The following is a 15,701-nucleotide window of genomic DNA, read 5'->3' on the forward strand; positions in this document are numbered from 1 at the left end:
CATTAGGCCCATATTTGTGGACTGATAAAATGATCTTTCTGCTAATAGGACCTCAAATGTTAGTGTGTTTTATTGGTTTCTTTCAGTTAGAACAACTTGGTACTACAGAATATATTCTGACATATCGTCTTGAAACTACAGACTATGTCTCTAACCGTCTTAAGATTTAGAAGATGAAATACTTATCTTCTAAAATCAAATTGCTAATTCCCAAACGGAAGTCAAGTGATCAGATTGCACTTAGTCATATTTTGAAAGAATCTGATTTGATTGTATATTGAATTTTTAAGGTTTAAAATTATTCTTTACCTTAGTGGAAAAGCCACATAACTATTTTATTTTTGTTCAATTTTGTTTCACATTGTCTTAGGCAAATCATTATTTTTATGAAAACTTAGCCCGTATAGTGACCATCCAATTATCATGTAGTGTCCAGTGATAATCATATTGCCTTATTTCCATTGGTCAAATGTCTTGCTAAAAGAAAAATCATTCTTAATTCTCAGTGATGCTCACGGCAGTTTCAGTGCCATGCAGACAGATTCCTCGTTGCAGCATTATTTGCACATTTCAGTCCTATCTGTGAGCCGTTAGTCCCTTGCTCAGGAGTCACACTCCTTCCTCTGCAATTCTGTAGTGGTGTGTTTTCAGTTACAGGAATTAATCCTCTCTGACTTGTATATAAAATATCTTCCTACTCTGTGAGCTCTTCAAGCACAGGGATAGTCTTATCTGTCTTTTTTCCCTAAGGCCTTTCAGAGTACCAAGCACAGAGTAAGTGTTCAATAAAATGTTTCTAATTGAATTTCCTACCCAAGGAATCAGTGCATTAAATTCAGTCATTCTAAGTTCTGGCCTCATCTTCCCAAGCAAGTTTTTCCAACCATCCTTTGTTAAAAGAACTTCTAAAAGCATCAAATCATACATGGGGTCGATAGCAGGGGCATTGTGATTACTATATAGGCTTTGAGGTTAGGCCGCCTGCAACAAATTCCAGCTGGTCCACTTGTTAAGTAACTGAAGCATTCTTTCTCTAGGCCTTTGGCTCTTCCTGGGTATGATGGTCTCAGTTGGTTATTGTGAGGGTTAAACTAGGCAATGCATATAAACTTCTTAGTACTGTGCTTGATATAAAAGGTGGGACCAATAAGTAGTAGAACTTTTAATAAGAAAACTTAAGATCACAAATACCAAAGGCTAGCTAGTACTGAGCTGTTGAGGAGACTGATCCGTAGACAATTACCTGCTTGTTAAGTATAGAGCAGTTCAAATGGACTGTGCTAAGTGTAGTTTCCTAGAGAAACAGATTTGAAATGTGAAAGGTATATGTGCTATTTGTAATAATCAATACCCGAATGTGTTTTAGGTCCTCATCAGACAGGGTTATAATCATGCAGAATTATGATTTTTCTTTTACTCTTTAGACAATTATTATCTAATTTCAACATATATTTGGTAGATGTTAAATTGTAAATGATAGATAATATAAATTCTTAACTTTAGTTCTTCAAAGTTAGCCATTATTAAAACCCAATTATTGATTAAGTGAATCTGTGTTAGTGGAAATTGAAAGATCAAAAAAATTGAAGATATTTGTCCAAATTAAAATTAGGACATGTAGCTTAAATATTCTAAATTAACATGTGTGCTTCTATAATAATAATCTTATTATCACCAAGTCACAGGATAGAGTTTTAATTATGACCTTTCTATCAGTAGAAGCCATGTATTTGGGATTAAAAACCTACTGCTTTAACTAGTCTAGTTAAAAACTATGGCTTGATACATTCTGGGCTTCAACTTTTATAAAAACCAGAGAACACTTCTAATAACACTTTTCTAATTTCATGGTTCAATGCACAGTCAGTAAAGATTTAAATAATTCAGAAAGAAAGCCTATTCTCTTTCTTTATTAGAAGTTTGAGTCAGGCAAATTCTTTGACATTTAATAGGTTTTTAACCCTTTTAATAACTTTTTATAATGAAATTTATTGGCCGTTGTTTTAAAGAAAGGGTTATTATATTAGCATGAGCAGCAGTCAGTAGTTTATACGATTGGTTTTGAGACCTTGACCTTATACGACTTGAAGTGTATAAGAGCATAAATGAGTGAACAATGTTAATAGTAACTAAATTAGTTATATCCAGAAATATAGAGAGTATATATAATTACATTCATCCCATTATCTAACATGCTATAAAATTTTTTCAGACAAATATTTGAGTCTTTTAATTGTTTTAAAGAAGCTTAAGGTCACTTACAGAGTCAGACACTTTAAAGGAACTGAAAGACATTGTAATTTTCCTAGACTGATTTTACCAAGCTATTAATATACTCAATAGAAGAAGATTCCCAGCCTTTTCCTATCTTAGTTTCATGCTATTTTAATGGTTTATAATATATTATTAAAAGGATTATTGGAAGATTTCCATAATGAAATACTAATTTAAAATTGTACTTTGCTTCAAGTCCCCAATAAGTTGGGTGCATACAAATATTCTGCACAGGGAAGCTATCTGGCCGAGGCAGAATATAAGGTTTTAATTTTGCTTCTTGAGATGTACTTTTAAGTGAATGTCATGTGTAGCTAATGATTTAAGAGCCTCTAAATGAACTCAAATATCATTTTTCTGAACTGATGTTAAGAAGTCAATATTCCACTTGACATCTCCACTTTAACTAGCATCCCATTAACATTCCAGTAGAAAGTACGCGATTCAGTTAAATTTTCAAGTTTAAATATAGTATAAAGAATCATTTTAGCTGACTTGTAGGATGCCAGAAATATACAGAGCTAGTTCATGTAGGTAAACCACAACTCCCATAGGGCATGTCTCATAGCATTTCCCAATTTTCTCATTACCTATCCTTCCAATCCATTCTTTTTGTTTCAATGCACACAATCCTTTGAAAATGTTCTGAAAATAAGGCACATTATTCAATCCCTTCCCTGGGCACATCAAAGCAGAAGAGATGTGAACAGACATTAGCATGTTTGAATACACTTTAATATAAGATTATAGCCCTGAACAAAGCACTGCCTACCCTTTGTAGTGCAGATGCAAAAGACGTGATCTATACGAAAAAAGGGCTTTGCTGACCCTAATCACAGTAAACCCAGAGCAGACTCTTAGACTCCTATTACCAGAGGTGTAGAGTCTTGTAAAAATGGCTAATGCAGATGTTTTGGGAACCAGAGGGTGTACCAGAGGGTCCACCAAACCTTTTTAAATAAGACAGGGCTCTTATTTCGCGAGCCTTCGCGTTCTGCCATTAATTGGAACTATGAGAGATGCTCCATGTCAGTTAACAGTTGAGTTTGCCTGTTGCACATTTTTGTGTTTCCTTCATTGGAGCTGGACAGAGGAGCCCTTTCAAGGCTACACTGAAGCACAGTGTCAAGCTTGGTAATATTGATGTTGATAGCTTAACAATAACAGCAGGAGACATACAGTGTTGGCATGAAGCCATCAGAAATGGGTGCCTCAGTGTGAGTAAAAGATGTCCTTCCAACTGTGTGACAAAAAGGCATAATTACAACCCCTAACCTCCTGGCCCTCATTGTGAACCAAAGGAGAGATTATATGTAGAGAGTTGATGGAAGAGAGTCAGTGCTATACGATGAACTGGAACACCTTTTTATGTATTACTTTTTTTTTTCTTTTGAACTTTGTATATACCAGTTAGTCTATTAGCCTTGATCAGGGCGCTATTAAAATCCAGGTTATAAATTCAACCATTTTCTGGACCATACACTTTCTCACAGTGAAACCCGGTGCTCTGTGACAAGCTGCCCAGCTTATCCCAGGGAAGGTCTCCACAAATACAAGCTTTTGGCTACCAGAATGTTTGGTCACAATTACATCAGTGGCTCTCTATGAACTAGAACTAGTCAGGGAGAGAGGTGAACTACTCAGCACGATAACAAAGGAGACAGCATCTTCCACAAAAGGTAATGCATATGAGCAACAGCCACAAAAATAAGGTTACATTTGACAAAGCATCTTCTGCGTCTGGATCCTAGTCAATCTTTACGATAGAACTTTAAAGCAAGCATTTCAGGTCAGTACACGTCTCTCATATTTGTCTCCTTAAAACTTATCACTGTCAAACAAACTACCTCAAATACTCATTTATCATATGATCTATTTCCCCCACTAGAAAGTGAGCTGCATAAAGGTGGGGATTTTAGTGTGCTTGGTCGCAGTGTTTTGTCTGGGACCAGCAGCAGTGCCTGGAACAGAGTAGGCACTCAACAAATATTTATTGTTGAAAATTGTTATCATTGTTTGCAGAGGTTGGAGAGTACGACAACTCGTTAGAAACAGAGGCAGCCTGTTGATGTCATGAGCAGGATTCCCTCCACTATAACACACTACCTCCCATCTAGAAAAAGGAATCAAAGAAAATAGTGTAAAATTGCTTTTTCAGTTATATATGTAAAAATGAGTCCAGATGCATACATCAGGGCAACCAAGATGCCTCTTTCTAGGGGATGTTACAGAAATAGAAGTCGAGTCCTGTCAAGGAGGGCCAGCACCTGGCAAGGACACTGAGGACATTGGGAGTTTGGATTTCCTCCCTCCCTCTGTGGCTTTCTGATATTCAATGTCTGATCTTTGGTTCACCCCTGGGAGAGTATATAAAATTTTAATTAATTAAACTAAAATTGGCTAAATGATCTTTAGCCAGTGTAATTTTTAGAGGTGAGTTTTAGAACTATCAATGACATTTTCCTCTAACACATCCAATCGCTTGAGTAGTAAGGGCCTCATTCATGGGAAAGGCCACAACAAAAGGAGAGACCATGGTTTGAAGGAGGAAGATGGTCAGGAGTTAGGGAAGTTCCTGTGAGTATAAGCGTTTTTTGAGGTGGTTTTTTCTGAGTGAGTTTTTTGAGGTGGTTTTAATCTTCTCCAAGGATGGTGGTTCTAGAGAGTGCTACATCCTTCCATTTGGCAAACATCTAATGAATTGTGCTCCTGAGTTCTTGCGTTCCTGTAATAATTAATGTTACAGTGACTATTTACTCTAACTAAACTACAAATATTCCATTTTAGTGTATTGTAAAGAAATTTGAGCCCTATGTGTTCATATTGTCTTTTGGAAGAAAAGTAGTTTCCAAATGTTAAATCAAAAACAGTTTTTGCCTTGGGAACTTCACAGTTGAAACCAAGTTATCATGACCCAATGATAAAAATGCATGTTCATGAAAAGGTTTAGTCTTCCTTTGAGCCTTCTTTTTCCTAATCTTTAAAAAATATATCATGTGCTTTGCATATGTATTTTTTAGACTTCCCCTCTTTTGGCATCAATTATCAGACTTCAATATCAGAATTCTAATAGCAAAAATGTTGAAGTTTATTTAAAGTACACATTTTAAAATAATAAATAGATCACAGAAGGAGCTCACGTAGAAACAATTTATTTAATTTGTTTGGACAACAAATAATTTAGCTCCCTCTTGGAAATGCATTTAGGAAAATAATAAATAAAATTTGATAATTAAATTTACCCATGCATTTGTGCTGGTATATACATTTACATATTAATTGAATTCCTGGCAAAAACTATGTAATCAAATTGGGGACTTAAGTAATATCAACATTTACATTCTTCTCATAGACTCTTAGAGTGCATTATTCCTAAGAAAAATGGGACTGCTTAGCCTTCCTGGCCTGCTTAATCACGCAAGCCTGGATGGACTACCAAAAGCAAGGCTCAGAAGTCTTTATTTAGATGCTAAGGACGGTGTGTGTTTGATAGTGCATATAAAAGGGACCAAGAGTATGCACGTGTCACAGCCTAAGCCAACAGTCTCCCCCTAGCCCTGGGGAAAGCACTCAAACAGCAAAGGGTGTCAAATACTGACAGACAGGGGTAAATGGAAGGGCTTCAGAGATTCCTCACGTTCTCTTGTTCCTGCTGAAACTGGCAAACTTCCAGGCCTCGCCTGCAAAGACCACAGAAGCAGCAGCTGGTGAGCCACATTAGCAAATAAGGCCTCAGGCCTCCCCATGTTCCAGGCTCTGTTCACCAACTGCCATTCACTCAAACAGCTGGATCAGAGCGAGCCAAGATGTCGTTAGGGTTTTATGTGTACAACTGTTTTGATATGGATTGTCTGCTAGAGGCAGAGATAATGATAGCTTTCAAGGCTCGCATGTCTGACTGGGAAGGATGCTGGTATTTGAAGAAAAGCAAACAGACTTGGGAAAGATTGTGACACACACCGTAGAAAACACTGAAACACAAGCCTTCAGTTGCTCTGGTGCCATTCAAGTGAGCAATTTTAACACTGTCCGCTGATACAACGAATGTTGTTCCAAGGATTTTTATTTATTTATTTATTTATTTGGTATTACAGTTACACCAAAATGTTACTCATTTTTTAAAAATAATCCGTGATGAGCAAGCTGGGTACTTTTTTTTTTTTTTTTTGCCTTTTCAAAGGAAAATAAAGGGCAAACACATGCTGAAACATGTATCAGATGGTGTGCCTGGAGTTTCCCACGTGAGGGCTATCCTCAACTTGGAATTCTTTTCGCTATAGGTAATTGGGCAAAGGGGAGAATGGAACATGGCATTAGCATCGAGCCATGACCTGTATTACAAGGCAGGTCATGAAGGAGAATATATGATATCTACTTTGGTTTCCTAATTGATTTTAACTGAACTTCTGATTTCCATTAACTGGAATAAATTTTGAAGGAACTCAAATGAAATCTTCTCTTCGTCATCATAATCCCCCTTCATTATTTTAATTGACATTTTTAGTTCCCATCATTATAGAACAATATCAGTCCTCAATTACAATCTGTAAAATTTAAGGAAACAGTTCTGATTTTCAAAAAAGAAAGAAAGAAAATAAAATCTAGTACCTATTTTCAATGGGTTGTGTTTCCCCAATGGGGAGATACATATACAGAGCCATTCAAAACTAAAATGCAAATGACATGCAGGACTTTTGACTGAGATAAAATGAAATTCACTGGGCTGGAAATCAACAAACTGAGAAATACACATGTGAGAATGTACCTTTGAGACATTTGAGTCCTGAGAATTTAGCAAATGTACTTCCCCCAAAAATCAAAGATATGTAATACGATATATGTGAAGCCAATGCCATCAATCCTAATAACACATGGCCTACACATCTATTCAGTATAACTCAAGAAATATGTGTTTAGTAACTACTATGTGCCAAGATCTGTGCTAGATAGTAGAGCTACGATGGTCAACAAAATAGAGTCTATCACTGCTTTTTTGAGTTTATGTCTGTTAGGGCATATCAGTTAAGATTAGATCCAGCTGCGTGTAATAGAAAAGTCATAATAACAATGACTCTAAGAAAGATAGGCATGTACTTCCCTTTCACATTAAAGATTCCCACAGTAAGTATATAGTCCAGGGCAATCAGACACTCAAGCACCTTCTTTCTTGTGCCGCCAATGTCCTAAGGATAATGCCTCTTGGCCCAGGGTGTTTTCCCGAGCTTTCATCATCACTCCTACATTTTTGCCAACAGAAAAGAACAAAGGGAGGTGAGCCCTTCCCTTTAGGGAGATTTCTTAGAAATACCACACAACACTTTCACTTACATTTCATTAGCCAAAACAGGGCCACGTGGCCATACAGAGCTGCAAAGCAAGCTAGGAAGTGCCCTCTGTTAACTAGTTTCTTGGCTAGACAGCTAAATTCCGGAGGTCTGTTCCTCAGGACAAAAGTATAATGAATGTTAGAGGGTCCAGCTTGAAGTTTCTGCCACAAAGGGAAACAGACATTATTCAAATTTTCTTTTTATCTTGTGACTAATGCTACACGAAGTTCACAAGAAAAAAGAAAAAAAACATCAAATTAGTTGCAGTTACTTTATACATGTAGCATTTTTTTTCTTCATTTTATGTACTGACACAGCAAATATTTTTTGAATACTTGAAATACCTAATTTAATTAGCTGTGTACTAATCAAGATGATTGTCTAGAACGTACGTACACATTAGACTGAGAAATTTATAAGTGGTGTCCCCAGTGTGAGGGATATAAATGATAAACGTCTAAGTATTACTTTGTTTTGTGCACCTGAAACTAATAAAAAGTAAAAAAAGAACAACAACAATGAAAAAAAGTGGTGTCCCACAAAGAAAGTATAAACAAAATGTTCTGGCAGTTCAGAATTAAAAGGTTCTTGAAGCTCTGTAGATGAGCTGACTTTTGAACTTAACTTTAAAATATATTTAAGGTTTGGGTATGTAAATATTGTAATGGCATCATGGAATTGTGAAAAGAACACAAATATGTAAAAGAAGCATGTTTCATTTCTGCTTTAATCTCTATTGACAGAGAGATAGGAGATCATTTAAGCTCTCCTGTTCTCAATGAACATGTACAGAACAGTCATTCCTATAGAGCTTCCGCAAATGGAAATTATAAGACTCAGTAGGTAAAAGCAGTATGGAAACCACAAATCACTGAGCAAAGTATAGTTTCTTTTAACTGATTTTTAAAATATAATACAGCAAATGCTCAGAAAATGAATGCAAAAAAGAACAGCATAGACAAAGACACATGTTCAAGCGGGAGAGACACAGGCAAAGAACATAAATTAATTGGGTTTGGCTGAACAATAAAGTATGTGAAGAATAGTTATAGGGAATAAGGTTTATTTGGAACCTTTAATGGCATGCTGAAGAGATTGGATTCAATTTGGTAGACAGATATCCTTGGGAAGTTTTTGAGCCCGTAGCTCATGAAGATTAATTTTTCAGTACTCTTCAGGGTAGATGTGAAGAGATCCTTTTTAGTTAAGTAGCTATTGCAAGTGAAGAAGTAATGAAGGCCTGAAATACATGAGTGGGTGTGGGGATGAAAGAAAGGGCAGGAGGAAGGGGTATTTCAAAGTAGAATCAATGGGACTCACAAGAGTTTGACAAAAAAGAACAGAATCAAAAATTCTATAATATTTTGAGTAGAGATGACACAGGGAGGATCAAGGTGTCATCAACAGAAATAGGACACATAGCACAAAATACGTTTGAGAGTGAAAACTTGGTTCATGTTTCTAGCAGGCTTGATGTTTAAGTAGTGGTGACGTCTAATGGACCTTTGCAGAGTTTAGACCTGGAGTGTAGGTCAGAAATGTATGTTTTAATTTAGAACATTCCCCATTAACAAAACCATGATGACTTTTAGCTGGGTAGAAGAAATGTGACTCAGAGACAGAATGTTAGGGAATCTTTTGGGGTGGAGGTTATAGGAGAAAGAGACATTAATACAGGGGTCAAGAAGAATCAGAGAAAATAGCACTTGTCAGTAAGCATGACTTAAGTGAATTAGTCACGATAAGTTAAAATATTGGGGATATTTCTTAACTAGCGAAATAGGAAATAATAGTTTGTAAGTTGAGGTTTCGTTTTTGATAGCAATCAATATCTTACTAGAAGGAAGCCAATAATCAAAACATTTGCTTACCTTCATGAGCTAACTAATCATTCTTTTGTTGTCAGTAACCAGACTCCACCCAGTTTGATTTTCCCCATATTACCAGTTAGGCAGTGATTAATACTGCACGAACTCCTGTGAAAGCAAGACAAAATGGAGAATCTCCTTCAGAAATGTCACCACGGGTGTTAAGATTTGACTATTTTTAAGTGCATCTGAGAGCTAAGAGAGGCATATGCTCTCTAATTTGTTCTTGCACCCTCCAGATAGGAAAATTGTTCTTTGATTTAGTGTTAAAGCTGCTGTCTGTTTGGCCTAACACTACTGGTGACATGATATTTTGAACTAATGAATCTTGAAAAAGAGGTACCCTGTTGAGTACTTCATTGTCCCTACCCAAATTGATTTTTTAGCCCTCTTCAGCCGTGCCCACCTCTTCCTACTAATACTACAAAGGTGACAATACAAATTTTAGCACTCAGAGATCTACCCACAACTCTAATTAACATGAGAAAACAATAAAAAAGATTACAAAATGGTGAAAGAGATACGTTCTATAAAATGAGATTGCTTTAGACTTTTGAAGACTCTTGGTTGTAGTCATAAATCTGGAAATTGTATGTAAGTCAATTTAAAAATCATCCTCTGCAATAGCATGTTAAGACCATGATATTTCTGAAAAAGTGAGATAAAGAAGTGAGCTCCAAATGGATAAGTTACAAACTGCTCATACTTTGTGCCTGGGGATTTATGTGAAGGAGAAATAAAGATATCAATTAGCTAAGTACTTTTGGAAAGATAATTTAAAGTATGCCTTTGTTAGTAAACATTTTTAATTTACAGAACTATGTAAATGTGTCTTTCCACAAACATGTATGTTTAATCATGCATGTGAGTGCTTTATTTGGTGCATTTGGAGAGGGCACTGCCTCGTGTAAGACAGGACATCCATCACTCTGTGCCCACAATGAGAGAGCTGTTCTACATGCTAAGAGTCAGAAAAACACACTAGGACTTCAGGACATTAGAGAGTAGGCCTGAAAATTTTAGTACATACGGCCTCTTCTGTGTATTTTCAAAAGTCGGTCCTAATTTTTACGGTACCGTCTGTCAGTGACACAATTTTAAGAATATCTGCGAAAGCTAGTATAATTTCCTATGGAAGATCAGATTATAGAAGTTACGGGAACAGCAAAAAAGGAACAAAAACTGTTTTGGTGAATGTGACTGAAGGCAACATGAATGGACTAGATAAAACAATCCATTTGAGTAGATAACATTTGACAAGGTGTTTTGGATTAGGTTTAATTAACTATAAACTCTCTCTGGGATACATAAAATGTTGAATCACCTGCTTAATACAGTAGGAAGTATCAAAGAATTGAGAGATGTAGATTTTAACTCCTATTTTGTGGTTTGGGGATGTCATTTAACCTCTGTAGGCTTTATTCATTAATTTATTCATTTATATTTATTTATATACTACAGACATTCAACAAGCTAGTACTATGGCCTGCCCCTAAGTTTACTCTTCTATAGACTGAGAAAATGTCACTAAGGGTGGTTGAAGCCGTAACATGTATCATTGAATAGTAATAACAGCTTAATGAGGGACTTCATAAAAAAGGAGAACTGTGAGCTACTTTTGAAAGATTGGAGGAATGCAGTTTAAATTATGGACAAAAGTGTTGATTTGCACCAGGAAAGCAGCAGGTACAAAACTATGGGCCAGCATAAGCCCTCACCAAAAAGAGCCAGATTCTAGGATGCCTACAACTGAATTGGAAGATGAAGCAGCAGTAAGAGCTGGATGGAAGGGTCTGAAGGGGTGAGATTGACTAATAGGAGACCTTATAGTGGAGAAGGTAAACCTAACACAGAGAGCATAGGCAGACACTTGCTCAGTCACAGCTTCAATTTCAGATGGATCTGACAAGGTTAGTAAAATGACTAGAGAACATTGGTAGAAAATGATTTTATTACCAAAAGAAAAAATAAAGCGTATGACTGAATTACTTAATTGACCTTTGCAGTCTTTCCATGTCATTATAACATTTACAGGCAGGTAATTACAAGGCATTCTGATAATCAAGTGGAATTTTTTTTTTTTAACAAAACCAAGAAAAGTAACATTATTACTTTTATTTTTTAAGTTATAAGATGTAACTTTAACCACATATCCCTTCACTGTCTTTTTTCTTTCCATTTTTTCTTTTCTCCCTCTCTTGTTTTATAAACCAAGAACTCCATGAAATCTCCAAGCCCCTTCAGAGTGAAAAAACTGAGTTGCTTCTATAAGCACCACCATATTCCCCATTATTTTAAGCTTGAAAATGCCAAAGAAACATTAAGTGAAATCCACCATACTCCTCTGTACAGCACATTTGACCTCTAGATATGTTAAGAGCTTCATCCTCCAATGCTTTTAATTCTAATCCTTGCAGAGATGAAATTCATTGCTTGAATTACAAGAGTGAGTCTCATTAAGGCTAAAAAGCGGTGACCCAGATAACATAATGGATTAATAGAGTGACCTTGCAACTTTAGAGCTACACTTTCAAATCTGACTGTGCAGTCAAATCATTTCAATAGTCAATTAATCAATTTGTTAATACCAGCCTGTAAGTTTTCTGAGGCTAGAAGTTAGTAGATCATTTTGGCCAACACTAGCCGGTTAAACTCAGAACCACAGCACACTTAAATCCTAGAACCTTTCTTAAAGAATCAGAATAAAAGAAATAGGGTTTCACGAACTGCTATGAATGCTGTAATCACTAATAATTATGTAATCTGACACTGTAATAAGCATCAATATTTTGAAACTTATACCATAAATATCTATTAATGATAAATGTTTACATTTCATTAGTGAAAGACTGTAAATATAATTAATCAGCTCTTGAGTAATGAAATGTGATATTGATTGAATTCTCAAATTCTATTCTTTTAGTAACAGCACCGTTATGTACTGTTAGAATTATTCTCCAAAGAGAAGGGTGAGGGAGGGGTGGAAATGTGTATAGTTCAGCAGGACATCCCACCGAATTTTTGAAGTCTAAGGAATATTTTTTAAAAACTTTTCCAGAGACATTTGTGAAAAATTATTCCAACCCAATTTTTTTTTTTATACAGATGCAAGATATACGGAACCCAGATGGAACTCAGTATAGCTCCCATCCTCAGATGGCAGCCATGAGACCGAGGGGTCAGCCTGCAGACATCAGGCAGCAGCCAGGAATGATGCAGCATGGCCAGCTGACCACCATCAATCAGTCCCAGCTAAGTGCTCAGCTGGGCTTGAATATGGCAGGAAGCAGTGTCCCCCACAACTCACCGTCTCCACCGGGAAGCAAGTCTGCAACGCCTTCTCCATCTAGCTCAGTGCATGAAGATGAAGGTGATGATACCTCCAAGGTAGGACTACGCTGCTTTTAGGACATGTAGAAAGGCTTGTTGCCTAAAAAAAAGTGTGCTTTGGCACCTTCCTTGACCTGCGGTGGATGCAAATTTATATCATCCAAATTAAGAAACACCAGTGGGGAGGATGTATTATTTTAATGAAGCCTGAGGTTATAAACTGAATGAATTGAATCACCTGCTTGTCCAATCACATTTTTAAGTCCCTAATAAATCCTTTAAATACAGATGTATTAACCATAAAAGTAAGTTGCACCCACAAAATATAGGGTCTGTGTAATGAGTAAGAGAGACGTCTCGTAGGACTTAATACCCAAAACCAAGCTGCATTCACCACTCATTCAAAAAGATCAATTTCAATTTAAACATTTTATTTTAAGAAGGCGACATCCCAGGGATACAACGATAGATGTCTTTGTGTGTGCGTGCACGCATGTGTGCACGCACACGCTATGGTTAGATGAAACCTTTGAGATCAACTAACCCAACCATTTCGTATTGAGGATGAGAAAAATAAGGGGCAGGGATATTAGATGACTCCTTTCCAGAAGCAAAAGCCTGGCTGTTTCATTGCTTACATTTTGTTAACCCCGTGCCAATATGTTTTTCTGACTGCCTTTGTCACATTACCTATATAGGAAAATGGGTCTTAAATATCCTTAGATTGGAAAATCAGCTGCAGAGGGTAGTTAGTTCTGCAAAGTATTCAAGGCAACTTTTTTAGATGACTACACCAAAACAAAGGGCATTCTCACTCAAAAATGCAAAATTATCTCGTTATCGCCTTACTTATCAGCCAGGTATCTTCCATATTTGTTCCAGGGAGAAAGATTCTTAGTCTGAGTTACTATGAAAAACACTTACATTTACATGAGTACTTCTAATTCCCCCTCTTTTTGTAAAATATTACTAATGAATTGTCACTGTGACAGTCCTTTGATTCTTTTCACTTCTGTGAGAATTTTGTTTTGGGGAAATAAAACTTGTCAACATGCTACCGAAGGCAACACTGTGAGATTCTGATCTACTATACATGGTTATCCCATAGCTACACAAATTTTTTAAAGATCCAGATAAATAGTGACTCATAGATTTATTTAGCCTGTCAACAAAGACAAGGCTGCTGTATTGAATATATTTCATTATTTTTAGTATTCTTGATGCTCCGGCGCTTGGAGCCTTAATTTTGGAAAGCTGCCACTCCCAGCACTAACTAATTCCTACAGATATTGAATGACTGCCCTGTGAGCACCTTTGATAAATAACCAACCAATCCAGAGTCCACACTCCCGACCATCTCCTTTCCCAAACCCTTGTACACCGAGCCAATAATTCTCCTGCCCTAAATCACCCCAGGACCAGGTACAGAACTAGTAGGGATCACCTCTATAACCCACAGCCCACTGAAATTGTTCAAACTACCCAATCCTAAACTTACTCAGCATACCTACCTTGCCTCTCCCATTTCTTCCCCCAAAACCCCAGTAAAGACTGTGGTGCATGTTCTGCCTTCTTCCCACTATGCCTCCTGCAAGACCCTGCATGGCAGGCAGTGCACCCTGTTTTTAAATATCTGTGAATATAAACTTCTTCTTTCATGACAGTCATTTCCATGTCTGTTGTCTTACCATCCCCAGTACATTTTAGAATAGCTACACAACTAAACATCATCGCCCATGCTGTCTCCCTCATGGTGTCTCCCTGTTGACGGTGAGCCAGTCTCTCATGGGGTAAGGTAAAAAGACAGGATGAGACTAATTGATATTACATAAATAGTGTATTGGGCTAGTGTAAGCCTGACCTTTAGCTGATCATTTATAGGGCAAAATAATTTTCTTAAGAAAATGTGTATGATTCTAATGGTATCCAATAGCCAATGGGTACCTGGACCTAAATGTGCACATCAAGAATTCTTTGTGGCCAGTGATTTAGATATTGGATTATGCATGGATAATTTAAGTTAATTTCCTAAATATAGATGATATGTATTATATTGCAATGGGAAAGTTATATTCTACTCATAGTAAAGATTTTTCATGCATCTGGCTTGTATCTTTATAAGTATTCATTATTGGAATTTCAGGAAATTAATGCAAAATTAGTAGCATCTTCTGACAGTAAAGTTTATGCAGGATTATTCTTACTTACAATAGCATTTGCCACACTCTTCAATTTATACGAGTAGAAGACTGAGTAGAAACCAGAAATTCATAGAATTAACATTCACAGATTCTGTCATTTGTTATTGACCCATGAGATCCATATCTTATAATTTTGCTGAGGTATGGATTTGTATGTTATGAGCTTCCAGGCTGGTGTGAAAGTATGCCGGTGAATAACCTACCCAACCGCTCAACATCCACATCTCAAAATATTAATAATTTATAGCTCACTATTAATGACTGTGTAAGCATTGTATAGTAGAACTTATATTCTATAGTGGTATATTCTTGAATGAGTTCTATATGAAGGCTTAGGGATGAACTTTTCAAGAATGCCCTCATCCAAATGGCTTTTGTGTATACAAACATTCTCAAGTTCATGTTTAGTTTAAGTGTATTTTCCATCTCAAGAAAATCCACCCTCCCATTCCAACTCTATACACTTTTCTTCACCTTTTTGCTAATTCAAAATCCTCCTACCCATTTATTCAAGTTATATTTATTAAATGGCTAAAAAAAGTCCTCTGATAAAAATGCTCAAGCATTCTTCATCACAGTTAAAGATTAAGCTGCGATTTCTCTTTTATATGTGAGCAGGATTTATGTGGAGTGTTGTACTGCAACCTCTCCAGTTAAATGTGAAATAGCATTAAGTCAAAAGGATCATTTAAATCATTTCT

General features: G+C 36.5%; 1 protein-coding gene across 3 annotated transcripts in view; it reads left to right on the forward strand.

The window, feature by feature from the left end:
- TOX (thymocyte selection associated high mobility group box) overlaps positions 1-15,701 on the forward strand; it is a 290,964-nt gene that overhangs the window by 231,518 nt on the left and 43,745 nt on the right. For all 3 annotated transcript variants that reach the window (XM_074318657.1, XM_019756956.2, XM_074318658.1), the window contains one exon: positions 12,575-12,856. In XM_074318657.1, coding sequence (XP_074174758.1) covers positions 12,575-12,856 — 282 coding nt within the window. The remainder of the gene's footprint in view (positions 1-12,574; positions 12,857-15,701) is intronic.

This window comes from Rhinolophus sinicus, linkage group LG14 (assembly GCF_036562045.2).
Source record: "Rhinolophus sinicus isolate RSC01 linkage group LG14, ASM3656204v1, whole genome shotgun sequence".
Classification (NCBI taxonomy): Eukaryota; Metazoa; Chordata; class Mammalia; order Chiroptera; family Rhinolophidae; genus Rhinolophus; species Rhinolophus sinicus.